The 14,516-nt window shown below is 36.6% G+C and overlaps 2 protein-coding genes across 3 annotated transcripts; both read right to left on the bottom strand.

The window, feature by feature from the left end:
* Positions 1-56: 56 nt before the first annotated feature.
* Positions 57-1,240, bottom strand: LOC117781563 (B9 domain-containing protein 2). Its single transcript, XM_034618334.1, has 3 exons — positions 1,046-1,240; positions 639-990; positions 57-150 (listed from the first exon to the last, which is right to left on the bottom strand). The coding sequence occupies exons 1-3, from the start codon at positions 1,131-1,133 to the stop codon at positions 57-59; spliced, it is 534 nt and encodes a 177-aa protein (XP_034474225.1). The 5' UTR covers positions 1,134-1,240.
* Positions 1,241-1,793: 553 nt separating this feature from the next.
* LOC117780525 (testis-specific serine/threonine-protein kinase 3) lies at positions 1,794-3,265 on the bottom strand. Of its 2 annotated transcripts, none has more exons than XM_034617083.1 (4): positions 3,089-3,265; positions 2,651-3,038; positions 2,266-2,576; positions 1,794-2,135 (listed from the first exon to the last, which is right to left on the bottom strand). In XM_034617083.1, the coding sequence occupies exons 1-4, from the start codon at positions 3,120-3,122 to the stop codon at positions 1,879-1,881; spliced, it is 990 nt and encodes a 329-aa protein (XP_034472974.1). In that variant the 5' UTR covers positions 3,123-3,265; the 3' UTR covers positions 1,794-1,878. The 2 variants fall into 2 exon arrangements, with proteins under 2 accessions (XP_034472974.1, XP_034472975.1); XM_034617084.1 differs by having other exon boundaries at positions 3,098-3,265.
* Positions 3,266-14,516: the final 11,251 nt, after the last annotated feature.

The following is a 14,516-nucleotide window of genomic DNA, read 5'->3' as shown; positions in this document are numbered from 1 at the left end:
CGGTGTTAAGATTAGGCAGAGGTAGATTAGAATTAGAATTAATGAATCCATGGCAGTTACTTGAACTCCACGCCGTATTCCTCAAATTTGCGAAAGATTAAACTCAGTTCAACAATGATTCTACCAGAGCTCCGGGTTTGTAGTTTATAGCTGTAAGATTGAGATTCAATAATAATAAAAAATGTTGCAATTATAACAAAGTAATAACAAATATGGAAAAACAAAAAGTGATTAAATTTAAACTTTTTAAAGCCAGAACGAGCCTACAATACCTATTAGACTTAACAAAAAAATAATAATATTGTAACAACTCTATAGAGAGACAATAGACTACATATTCATGCGATCGTTAATGATTTACTAAAGGAAATGTTTATCATCAACGGTATACAAGCTTAGTGCGATTTTAAAACAGCCATAAATTCATTTAGATTTGTCTGATCATGATACGATTTTAAAGTCGCTAAGTTACATGTGATTTCTACAGAAAAACAGTCAGAAAGACGGACCTGGACTATATCGAGTTGACGGTTAATGTTGATCAAGTTTGTATATACTTTAAGGAGCCTGACACGCCTCCTTCTGCCTGTTACGAACATGTCTTTTTGAAAAAAAGTTAAAAGACTAATCTTAGTTACCGTTCTACGCCGGAAAAGAGCAAATCCGATTTACTCAACGCGGCGCCGCCGCCACCAAATCGTTCTTTAATGCTCTGCCACCAGGTGCTTGGTGCAATCTTCCAGGTGTTTATCTCCAGGCGATGGCAGCCCGGGGTGGATGGTATATGGGCAAAGCCGTAGCCAACGGGCCAGCACTGCTGCAGAACGTTTACGGCGTACACCTCGACGAGCAGTCGTGGCCAGCCTTGGACTGCAGCGGCACACAAATGTACGTCCAGGGGCTGAGCAAAGTCCGAGCAGTTTTCCAAGCGATGGCTGGCAACGTGTGTCTGTCCCTGAACTTCGCCCTGAACCAAGCGCCAGGCGTTACCTATTGAATGTTAAATTAGTGATATATAATTGAAGCAATCTTTAATTATATTTACCGCTCTGCAAACTCCACTTGCAGTACAAATGTGGTTCGTCGAAATCAACAGCTTTCAATATTTGTCCAATTATATGCACTTCCGCCATTAATTGCTTTTTTAAATATTTTTATTCTTTCTTCATTCAAGGAATAAAATTGTACTGACTCAGTTTTGACATTCGACGTTGCCAAAGTAACCGAATGTTGCCATGACAACCGTACTGCATAATTCAGCTGAATATATAAAATAACGATTAAAAGTTTTAATAAAATCTATTTGCTTTATTTATTAAAATCATAAGCTTCATAATTCATTAATAGTTAATAATGAAATGTTTGTAAAGTGCGGCCTTTTCGATAAATAATGATATTTAAAATTTTATCGATAGATTGTGGCGGTCGTTCGATATTTTCTTAAAGCTTGTTGTAACAACACTAAAAACAACGTATGCCTAACAAGGGTTGGCATTTAAAAAAAACCGTTATTAATAGAAAAAGAACTTGTGATAAATTAATATTATTAATATAAATATATTGTATTTGTATTCAACTTTAAAATTTATTTAACAATCATAATCTATCACTTATTTCCCGTTTTTATTGTAAAAACGCAGCACCATCTCTAATTAATATTCGCACTTCATTTTGATTTTGATTTTTATTTATATTAGCATTTAAAAAATTTATAATCGTTACGGTCACTGCATGTATCACTGAAAACCAAATAAAAATGTAACAAAAGTTAGATAATAAAAATTTGAAATATCTAGGCTTTTAATTGAGCAGTTTTATTAACTTAAATTTTTTTTTCGATTTGGTTACGACAACAGCGACAATTGGATTGAAGTTAAGTTATTTATTTGTGTACCAAGGGTCATCCTTGATTTGTGGAATATTGTACCTCATTTTCACAGGCGCCAATATATGCATTATCATATGCTTGCATTCACTGGTGGCTGTAGGATTTTTGGGGAATACAAGTGATTGATTGATGCGCTTGAGCAGGATATGTACATTGGAGCCATCATAGGGCAAGCGACCAAATACCATTGCATAGCAGACTACGCCGCAAGCCCAAATATCCGACATGAATGGATCGTATGCAATGCCTAGCAAAAAAAAGAGAAAAATATTTCAAAATATGTGTATGGATTGAGTATATCATAATTTAATTGTAAATGTTAATTATTATCTGCAATTATCTTAGATGTGCAATTGAGAGTATTATACATTAGTTACCTTTCAATATTTCTGGACTAGCGTAGGCATAGCTGCCACAGAAAGTCTTCGAGAGCACCACTTGGTTTTCAGTGGTGCGGGTATCTTTACGGGCGAATCCAAAGTCGATTAGCTTGAGATTCCAGTTCTCATCCAGCAATAGATTCTCACACTTAATATCCCGATGCACTACCCCCTTGCTATGAATATACTCAATGGCACTCATCAACTGCTTGAAGAGTGTGCGCGACTGCGCCTCATCCAGAAACTTCTTCTCCCTCACATAGTCCAGCAAAGTGCCGTTCTCAGCCAACTGCATTATCAAATAGACCCTATGGATGCTCGGTATGTTGGTTATTTAAGGCTAACAGGTATGAATCAATCAATCCATAAATCAATCATTTACCTGTGACTTGTCTCGATGCTTTGATAGAATGTTATTAGATTCTCATGATGCAGACCTTTTACCGCCTCGATTTCACGCGGCAAAAACTTTTGAGTATATTCGGTTGGGGCCTTTACCTTTGAAATGATCTTAACGGCGACACGCTTGCCATATTCCTCGGAGAAACCAATTTTGACCTTGGCATAGTTGCCAGTGCCGATCACCTTGCCCAGTATAATGCCATGCTCCTCAAGGATGGTCTTCTGTGGCTTCGCCCTATCTTCCTTGGCTTGCCCTGGAACGGCCTTGGCTTGGCTTGGCCGCTCGTTATTGAAGGTATAGACTTTTTGCTCTTGGCGCCGACCTGAGGCCTGGTCGGTGACTAGATCTTGTGATGAGCTTGCAGTCACTGTAAGTTCACATTAAGTTCTGCTTCTGGATCTCATATTCATATCTCACCTGGATCACCTTTTCGCTTTGGCGCTGTCGCCATTTAAAATGGTCCTCAAATTCTATTTTCAACAGCCTTCGCCAGGATGCTACCGAACAAGTTGATCGCTGATGTCGTGCAAAAACCAAACAATCATTGAGAATTTTACTTCAGCATATTTATTGTAAAACTACAAATTTGAAAAGCCAGATTTTATTTATCGGCAATCTTTTCTGACATATTTACAAACATTTTCTATTTCTGCTTTCAAATTGAACTTTTGAATTTTAGTTCAATACACTTTTTCAGTAATTTCAAAATGGTTCAATATCACAATCTTCTTTGTTATAATTTCTTAAAGTACAAAATTCTTCTACAGAAATCTTTAAAATTTTTTTATTTAACAATGCTTAAGAAGATCTAAGGAAATATTCCAAATGTATAATTCTTATAAATCAAATTAGTATTTAATTTTTTGAAAAGTATTGAATATTGACATGATAATAAAATGTAAGGATAAAAAATGCTTTCCAAAGCAATTACATTTTTAATTTGTATAAAATAATTACAAAATGTTTTCCCCTGTATTCCAAAACTTGGCTGATAAGATCCTTTGATTTAAAATTTAGATATACAAAAAAGTTAAGAAAGTGAATGTACAAAGTTCTTGGAAAAATCCATTTATACAAGGCGCATAAGCTGAGTTCAACTGTCGAGTTCAAAAGTTCAAAAGGAATTTTCCCCAATTGATAAATTATTATTGGAAAACCAACAGAAGCGGGCTGGCGTGCCGTGGCCCCAGTCAAAGCTTAACTTAAAAATGAAATAACAAAAAATAAAATGAATTATTTTTTTAATTGAATTTATATGCTGGAGGCGTTGTGGTTGCCGTGTTTATGCAGTTGCCAGTTGTGTAATAACTCAAGCAAAAATCAAAAAACCCCAACACGACCTGGCAAAAAAGCGATTCGGCCTCTCTGTGTGTGTGTGTCTGTGTAAAATGGCCATAACTTTTGCTGGGCGGCTCAGTTTTTGTCCGCGTGTGCTGCCCCTAGCCATTGGTTACCTACATTTTTACTTAACTTTCTGCGCTGTTTGAGTTTTGCTTTATGAAATTTTCACATTTTTTGCATTATTTTGCTTTTATTGTGCGCCGTGTCGTTGCCCCAGCTCCAGCTCCAACCCTTAACCGTGCCACGCCCCTTAGGTTGTGTTAAATTAGCTTAAGGTCATTCGAGCGGTTTGTAAATTTTCAATTGAAATCCTTACACACACACACACATACTTACAGAGAATTTGTTGTTAGCATTTTTTTTTGTGTTTTAACATTGGTTCTCGTTTTACCATTGCGTGCAAGTGAAGTTTTATGTTTAATTTAAAACTGAAATATACTCGTAGCTGGAAGCCAAACAAAGTCGGCTGCAATTGGCAGTGGAATTTAATACAGGCTTCTTGCTCCTACAGCTTCTGGCTGACGATTCCAACCTCCCTCCCCTTTCGAGAGCTGCTTTCCGCGTTCCTGTATTAAATAAAATATTTATAATATCATAATGAAAAAGAGCAGCATGCCAAAGATAATGTGAATACTGAGATACACTACTTTTTTATATTTTTTCTTAATACCAGCTACATTTTGAGGTACTTTTGGGATTTGATTTTTGCATGGGATTTGAAAAAGATAATTTTGATATATAATAATTAATTAAATATAATAAAAAGTTCCTGTTTTGAAAACACTTACCAATCTGAATAATTGAAAAATAAATAAATTATTTGTAGGACCGTCAAAAAAATGTAAGATGCTCTAAAAAAAATATTATGTTGAGAAGTAAATTTATTTGCATTCAAGATAGTTGAGATTTCCTACTTATTTGGTCAATCGTTAAGATGGAAATTGGAAGAATGCATGTAAAACTCAAAATGTGTTAAGGACATTTGGAAATCAAAATGAGCCATAGATCAAATATTATTAGAATATTTGTTGTTAGATTGTAAAGAGTATTTAAAGTGCGAGTAATTGAAATAGAAGTGTGCTCTTGTTTTGTGGCCAAGTTGCCCGGACGCTGTTACCTGTCGCCTTTTTCGCAGCATGCATGTTAATGCTTCGCCATTACGTTGATTTCACAATATCCTTGCACATCCTGTTCGGAGCACTCTGGGTTCGCTTCGCAATGCTCCGCAACCCAGCAGCGCAATGTCAAAATTGTTTGTGGCAGTTGCCACCGCAGCTGCGTTGCCAGCGGAAATGCCCATACCCAGAGCGAATGAGGGGCGACGAGGGATGGTAAGAGTAGGAGGGGTGAGGCAGCAGGAGCTTTCGCACACACGATGATGGGCGGCGTCTCCTTTTGTGGCATTCGCAAAAACTGGCAAAACAGCAAAAATGACAACTGAAATATGCGACGCAGTGCAAATTTGTGAGTTCGTCCGTCCATTTTACCGGGCCGGAGAACTGTGTTGGGCTTTGGACCTGGCATTGTGGTTTATGCCACGCATCATCGTCAGCTACAGGACATGCAACAACAGTCGCTGCTTCAAGGATGTGGACGGTTTCTTCCTCCGTTACTGTTTTGTTTCTTCGGTTAAAGTGTGCGTCTGCCAGGATGTTGATAAAGAGTTGGACCCATCTTGACTTACCACTGGGCAGTTCGTTGGTCTCGGCCATTCAATTGCCCAGCCATCCAACCACCTTTAATTCAGTGACGTGTTTGTGCATAATGAGCCGCTTGGTGGGAAGAGAAGTTGGCGCCTTTGTTGTGGTTCATATTTCGTTGCATGCAACTGGAATGCCATTCATTTGCGGCAAGTCCCTTATAACCACATGTTACGCCCATGCCAGCCTCGTTCTCATCTTTACTCCTGGATGAGCTTACCTCGTTTTTCACCTATCCGTTTAAGCCGTTGTCTGCATCTCTGGCCATTCTGGTTCTCGTCCTGTCATTAACATTACTGAACATTTTATTTGCAATTGTTGTTGTTGTTGCAGTTGCTTTTGTTGCACATAAAAATATGTGTAAAAGTGCAACAACTTTTTCAACTGTCTGAAATAATCACAATGCAAATCTTTGTGTAACGGAAATAAGAATGAAAGAGTTTGCAGAACGTGAAATAAACATGAAGCTGCACGCTTGGAATAAGGATATCCTAGCTGGAAATAGCTGGAACAGCTTCACAGAACCTACAAAAATGTAGTCATGAGGAACTGGGGAACTTATCTTTTACTCTGTTCTTTCCTTCCACTAAATATGTTTTCATTCTACTTGATTCTGCATCAAAATTGATAATTAAAATCTTTTTTTTAATCTTTGTTCATTTTTTCTTTCATACTTTGCTCTTGATACTTTTTAGAAAAGTTTAAACGGCCACAACCTTGTTAAGTATTAACCGATTTCCTTGCGGAATGCCAGTTTTCACAATATTTGGCCTCTATTTCGATTCTTCATTAAAATTGGATTTTTTTATTTTTTTCCTTTGATGCTTTTTTGAAAACTTCAAACGGCCATAACTTTCTCAAATATTATCCTATTTACTTGCGGAATAACAATTTTATCATTATTTGGACCTTATTTTGATTCTTCATTAAAATTGAGATAAATTTTTTTTCCATCAATTTCCTTTATTTTTTTTAATACTTTCCCTATGATACATTCAAATTAATACTAGTAATTTTAGGATGACGAAAAACATTTTGGACACGAAAGAATATGATTTCTAGTTGTTAATAAAGAGAACAGGAGTTTAATAGACGCAGGCCTTTATATGACTTCTGATATCCGTAGACTTACAGATCCTCGTAAATTTATAAGCACTCTAATGCAGTATTAAATTGTTGTATTTAGTCCAGATTAATTCAATCTCGTTTTTATCTGTGATTATTGTAAACTAACTTACCTTTATTTATGCAATATTTTTATATAGAATCATATCAATTTCTGAAAACTTGGCATAATATTGATAAAGCAAATTTGTGTTGCCAAAACTCAGTTTAATATCCGTACCACATATTAAGCTGTTTGCCTTCAAAGTTGGCGGCTGATGGAAAACAAAAGAAAAAATGTAAATGGAGGCAAATTGTGGCTACTTTGAATGCACACAGCTTTTGGGGGGCAGACAGGCAAAAAGCAAAGCCGTCGAAATGCAGTGAAGTATATTGTAATCCCAGAGCTGAAGAGAGGAGGTCTGCTCCTAGAAGTAGAGACGTTCCAACTTCTTTTGGCATAATAAAATAATAATATTTTGGCTGTGGTCCAGAAAACAAAACAAAACAACACAAAACAGGCTGAAGAACAACAGGAGATGAAGTGGCCTCGGCTTGGCTTATGGGTTATGGCCATGACAGCGGCTAAAGTAGCAGAAGTCAATGCAGTCAAGTAGCCAGCACGGACCAGACCAAAACATACCAGAACAGAACAGAGCAGAAAAGAACTGCACAGACCTGCCCAGCTCAACTCAACTCAACTCGGGCTGGTCAAAATGTCCTTTTGTATATACTCTTATGGCAAGGATTGTGTCTGGGGGGCTGGGCAGCCTGTCAAGTTCAAGAATTAAAAAAAATGTTGAACAAACTCAGGCAGGGAAATCAAAACAATAATAATAATATGATTGTGTGTGTGTGTGTGTGTGTGTGTTGGCTTTGCTGGCAGCTTTCCCGACTTCCTGTCTGGAGCTGCCATGATTTTATTTGCATGCAAGCGCGTGTCAATGTAAACTATGGGGCACAGACGCGTTTGCCATGCCCTTCAACACCCCTCCCGCTCTCCCTTTCCCCTTTTCCCCTCCCTCTTTATGCTTTTCGCCTTCCCTATGGCATTTGCTCTTGCGCTCACTGAAGCGTTGCCTGTTACATTTTTGGCAGACAGCCGAAAAGTATGCAATGTCTGTTGGCCTTCTGTAGGTACAGTGTGTCCCCACTAAAAACGTTTGCTATTCACTTGACGGTATTCAATTATTTTTACTGTTACTTCAATTTGCCAGATTTTTAGGCATTTCAAGTTCGGGTTTATTTCCACATTTTCGTTCTGTTTCTTTATTTTCGATTTGTTTCCGAAAACGCATTTAAATTCACGAGACGAGAACTGAATAAAAAAACAGAAATACGCTGCAACACGCGAATTCTGCAATATGCATTTATATATGTGTCAACAGCTGCTGTTGCTGCAAATAAAATACGATAAGTGATGCTAAAAAAATTCGTATAGCGAATTTCGGAATGCTCTTCAATTTTTGGTCATATCAATTTTTTAAATAATTTCTCTATAGTAAAATAATTTCACATTTTGGTAATTAAAAAAAAAAAATTCTGAAAAATATTTTAATTTAATTTGAAAAGACTAACCTGTTTATCCGTTAGCATCTTATTTCTCATGTAGGGATACAGTTTTAAGAACTGCAGCCGGAGAACCATTTTTCGTGATGTTTCGCCCACAGAGAACAGAAGTGAATAAATGGAAAAGCAGGAAAATAACATAAATTAATATTCAGTTAAAAATGTGCAAATATTTAATTCCCGCATGTTGTATATTGTAGTTGCTTTTGTTTTAAACTTATTTTGTTATTGTTCCTTTAAAATACCCTTTAACCATTTAAAATTTTTAAAACATTGTTTTATAATATTTGTCGGTGGAAAGACATTTAGTCAAGAAATAGTTTTAATTAACAACATTTTTTTGTGGTTTTATTTTGTTTTTATATGCCATTTACTATATTATTATAGATCTGGAGAGAATATATTATAGATTGATAATGTGGCCGATACTGTTAGTCAAGTATTTTTTTAAATTTTCGTTAGATTTAAAATGAATAAAAATAACAAACAAATTTGTGACTTATTTATTTGTCAAAAGACTTACTCGACGTGCTGCCTACGGTATCTCTTAGTCGACTGCCGTATTCTTGGGAAATTTTTTACATAAATATGTTTGGATATGGGTAGAAGGAGGGGGAAGCTGCAAGGTATGAGTCATGTAGATCTCTCTTAACGGTCAACGCATTTTTTTGTTTTATTTTACATTGTGTAAAATTTATGAATTATTTGAGCTTTTGCTGTTGAATTTATTGAATGTAAGTGTTGCTCTTGTTGTTCTGTGAAAACTGTTGTTGCATACTCTTGTGGCATCGACTTATCTGCAGGGCTGCATTTCGTCGTTGGCCCCGAGGTAATTTACAGGCATTTTCTGTTATAAATTAACCGAACAGTTGCCATCAAAAAGTATATACAACCATATTTTGTTTGATTTATGCAAATTTTCATGAAATTACAACAACAATAACAGTTGCAGACACGTATGGTTAATTAAAAATTCATAGAATTTTATATAAAGTAGGCAACTAATATTCATAGTTTCAGGTTTCCACTCAGCCATAAACTCAAAGGCCCACTTAATAAGCCCCAAAGCAAAAGGACAGGATTTGGGGTTGAGTTGCCATTCAACGCTTAAAAGATAACTGAACTACACTAAGTTGCTGTTGCCTGCCACGCCCCTAGACGCCCACACACACACACACACACACACACATACAGAGACAGTCACACGAGCTGGCCTGCATTATGAGCTCATTAATTATTCATAAATATTGCTTTACGCAATTAGTTAATTCCAGGATTGATTGATTTACTTTTGTCTGCATATGTTTCTCCCTTTGCCTCACTTTCTCAACCGTCCTTTCTCTCTCTATTTCTATCTCTGTTTGTCTACAATGTTCCGGACGCTTTTGTGGCATCTCTCGATGATTTGTGACGTCTTGTTGTGTTTGTTGTTGTTGCTGTTCTTGTGGCATTGTCTTCATGGTTGTCGTTTCAAGGCAAATAGTTCGCACAGTTAACGACAAAATGCCATAAATGCTTTTGCCGTCCTTCTATTTGTATGGACCGCCAGCATAAGTAAGAGAGCGAGAGAGAAAGGAGACAAGAGAAAAGGGGAAAGGTTATAGCAGCTGGTCTTCAATATGTGGGCATAAACGGAGCTGGAAATGGGGGCGGTTGTACCCACGGTTCAATGGCATTGCCTAAGTCTGTAAAGAGCTTAAAGCGCTTCAAAGTGCCAGTTAAATCGATTAAAGATGTACAGATTTTTGATCAACTACGCATATTTTAGTAAAAAATTCTTAATTTTAAGACGAAACTCTAGGATATCGTCCAGTCGTCCAAAAAAGCGTTAGGAGCCAACAATTGTTTAAAAAAGAGAAAACGTCTGTATTCAAAGATCACTTTAATTATATTAAATGTAGGAATCTATAAACGATCTGCTCAAGAAATTAATGTTAAAAATAAAACTTATTCTATGTAATACATATTAATTATTAATAATCGTAAAGTCTATAGTATATATACTATACTACTATATATACTACTATATATAGTTTGCACATTTAAACTGTCCTACTATTTAAAATTATTTCAATTACGTGACAAAAGACAAAAGCCTTATATTAAATTAATGATTTTAAATAAAAACTACAGCTATTTTTTAGAATGCAAAATAGAACTGAAATATTTTTGAGAGATTATAACAAAAAAGTAACAATAAGATGAGGTAATTCTAAAGATATACACGTATCAACGGCTTTACAGAGAAATATTAATTTATAATTATATCATAAAGATATTTCATTTATACTTATTTACTTATTTTTCCTAAAGACATAGTTCTTTTAGTACCTAAATGATCCAACAACATAACACTGTGTAGAATTGACAACTTCAATAATATCGAATAACTAATCATTAATTGCGATGCAATTTACAACAACAGAGTCGAGTGCGCTCGATAGAGAGTCGATGATTACCACAACAATAAAGGCAATGACAGATAATTGCATATCTACATATGTACAGATAGACATATGTGAAGTTCTCTGATGTCCAGCTGAAAGTTGCAGTCAACATAAATCGACCGACAGACGCAGAGTTTGGCAGACGGCTTAAGCAGACGGGATGAAAAGTTTTGGGGAGGTGGACGCCAAATGCCGTAGTTGTATGTTGTCTTAGAGCCAAAGCCGATGCCAAAGCAGTGTAAGGCGACTGCGCTAAATGCAAATTAATTAGACGAGGCAAACTAAACAGCAACAACAACAGTTTGGGCGATTTAGATTCCTCTCAGCATCGATTTGGGGGAGACATGTATTCTAGGCGGCTGGGCATTAGATTGCACGGCTTTTTAAACAATAACTATGTTGTTAGGCATAGTTATGACCAAATTGAGCGTCTATAATGTGCCCATTTCGAGGGAATAAGAGGATAGGTGGGTAGCTGCACTCTGGATGGGCGTTGGTTATGGGCCAACAATGCATAAGCCTCAATTAATTAGAGAGCAGCTTATTATAAGTGTGTGCATTGTTTGTTGTCCGTTGAAGAGGATAGGCGGTACTCGAATATTGGTGCTATACTTGATGTTAGACCAAATGTAAGGCAGAATGTTATAGGATATTAGAGAGCACAATTAGTAGCAATTATGGATAATCCGAAATATTTGCCAATGAACTCGAGATTCAATTACAACTATCAATTTAAGTATGAGTTTAAAGCAGTTATTTACCCAACTTACTTATCGTAATAATTTAAATGCCAAATTGAAAATTTTACACAAATTTACTGCAAATTTGGAATAAAATGTAATACATTTTTCGTCAAACCAAGGCAAACTTGATAATAACAAAATAACAGGATCTACTGTATCTGTATTAATAAATAAAACTTAATCTAGTTGACCAAATATATAAATTTAAACCCCAGAATGTTGATAGCAACATAGAGAATTCAAATAAATTTTGTATTTTGAGACGTGTAATTTTGTTTTTTAAAGTTGTGCAATCGGTTTTTGTTGTTCTTCTTAGGTTCGATTATCATGTTATCCTTGTGTCTCAAATAAGAAAGAAATTTATTTTAATTCAATAAATATTATTTGTATTTTGAAAATTTTCTATAACAATTCCATATAGTGCTATAACTCACTTGATATTTACTTTAGTCAGAGCTTAAGGGCTGTTCATTTGGTTTTGAACAAGGGTAACTACAACTACTGTCTGCCCAGAGTTGTTCGAGCTTCTGTAAGTTAATACCTTTGTCCAGCTTCAAGTTGGGATGTGCAGGATCCAATGCCAAATCTACTTCAAGTTGAAGTTTGTGCCTTCCTGCTGGTCGGGTACAGTCTCCGAGTGAAGCTCACATCATGGCGTACTTTGTATCATTTGGTTACTTCTCCGTTCTTCTTTCTCCGTTCTCTGTTTGAATGTTTTCCGCTTGTTTTTTGTGTTGTACTGTTAGCATATTTTATGCAATGACAATGGCTTTGGCCTCGCCACTGTTGGTAGTTTATAAATCATTTGAGATAAGCTGCTGCACAACGTGCAACACCTGATGCCTTTTTGAAAGGATGTCGACCCAGGCCAGCAGCGTGCCATGCCATTCGAGTGTTCTACGTTAAAAATTGCAAACAACGACTAAATGGGCACAAAAAACAGGAGTAGCAGTCGGCAACCGAAGGCAGCCACCAACAACGGGCACATAACAAAATTGAAAATAAAAAAGAATAAAAAAAATGTTAAATGGCAACTGGAGCAACATGCAAAATACCGATAAATGATAAACAGGCGCAAGGATACCCTTACTTATAAAGTAGAAAATCCAGGTAAAAGCTTCAATATTTTTAAAAATTCTTAATTTAGTGGTGCTCTAAGCTGACAGAGATCGAACCATTAAAAACAAATTATAATGTCGCAATAATCCACAATAAATAAAACATTAACCATTTTTTTTTTATAGTTTTATGCAGTGTCAAATGTTTACTTGAATCTGATATATAATTTTTTTAACACCATTTTCGTAATATCTTTTTAAAACTAGGTTTCGCGTTGGGCGCCAAATTTTGTAATTTTATTTATTATTAAAATTTGTAAGATCTGATGACAAATGAACATCTGCAGCAGTATATATTATATTTTGTTGCCATATTCTAGTACTATATTATAAGATCCCGTTACGACAAGAGTATAACGATAACAACAACAACATCGAACAGCAAAATTGTTTGCGGTGCGGCGCAGAGCAAAATATGAAAATGTAAATAGCATAAAATGAAAACCTGCAATGGCAGCACTTTTCCAACACTTTCGAGATGGTGACGAGGGGGTGACACATCCCAGGACCTTAGGGTTGGGAGCATTGGGTCGACCTGATGGTGCGGTGGGTTGGCGGTTAGAACCTGCCGTTGCTTCGTGACTGACGCTGAGTGCAAGCTGTTTAGCTTTCATGTGACAAAGTAAATTTCAATATATTGAAATTGTTATTTAAGTAGAGTGCACGTGGAGCCAAAGGAGGCAACCTAGCAAGTGCTATGCTTCTAGTTCTGTTATGTGTATGCCTGGCAGCTGCTGTCTCTCCTCCCCTTCTCCTACCCGGCTGCTCATTCCCGGCCCGTTATTGTAAATAGTGTCATAAATAAATTGCCGTGATTTGTGTGCCAGCCACGGAAGAGGCGTCTATAAAAAATATCATGTGCCAAACAAATTGCATTTTAAAATGCAGCCCAAGCGATTTTCTAACAATAGAATAAAGTACAGTTTCCAACAACCAAAAAAAAAACCAACATGGCTGCCACAACTGAGAGAGCTAGCTGGCCAGCTGGTGCAACGATTTAATTACAAATAAAGTAATTTTTAATTGAATAACCGCCAAAGTTGATGGAAAAACGGTTTCGCCTGCCAATACTACAGGGTCCCTTTTGCCTGGCAACTCCCACATTCCGGCTTAAAAACTGATCGATTTTCAGTTTCTGCTTGATGCAAACAAACGGCGGGAAAAATGCACATCAGCGTCAGCGAGCAGGCGACTTTGGGATTCATCGTCCCACTGACCGTATCATCATTCTCACCACGATGCGTGCCAGCATTTGTTATACCTCTTCATCTCTCTCTCTCTCTCTCTCTCTCAATCTTCCTTTGTGCATGTGTGTGTGAATGTGTACATTAATTTTGCCACTTTTTCGCCCTTTACATACGCATTGCAGTGGTTTACTTTGGTCTTGGGGATGCCCTACACAATCAAAGGGGCTATGCTATGCCAAAGCATCAGAGACTGAAATTAAGATATCTTTGTTGATATGATGATTTAGTTATGATTTATTGATCATCTTCAATTTAAATCAAAGACACAAGGTGTCATTATTTCATTGCTGTCAATTGCAGGTGGCATTTCGCAGTTCCAATTATTAAACTGCTTACCATGCCAATACTCAATTCTTCATCCTTCTCTGCTCTCCAAACTCCCCACTTATCCCGAACAGTTGCCCATCAGCAAAATGGCCAATTGACGACAGCTTCTTTCGCAATTGTGATGCAGGTTACTCAGTGGCGCCATTCAGATCGTTTTTTAACCCAGACAAAGCTAATCCGGCAGCTGGGGTATTAACTTTCAACTGTATCTAATTTTTGCCACTTCGAATTTAACTATTGCAGAAAAAT

This window comes from Drosophila innubila (genome assembly GCF_004354385.1).
Source record: "Drosophila innubila isolate TH190305 chromosome 2L unlocalized genomic scaffold, UK_Dinn_1.0 4_B_2L, whole genome shotgun sequence".
Lineage (NCBI taxonomy): Eukaryota > Metazoa > Arthropoda > Insecta > Diptera > Drosophilidae > Drosophila > Drosophila innubila.
Note: the sequence above shows the minus strand (reverse complement) of the source record. Positions and strands in the feature narration are given on the sequence as shown.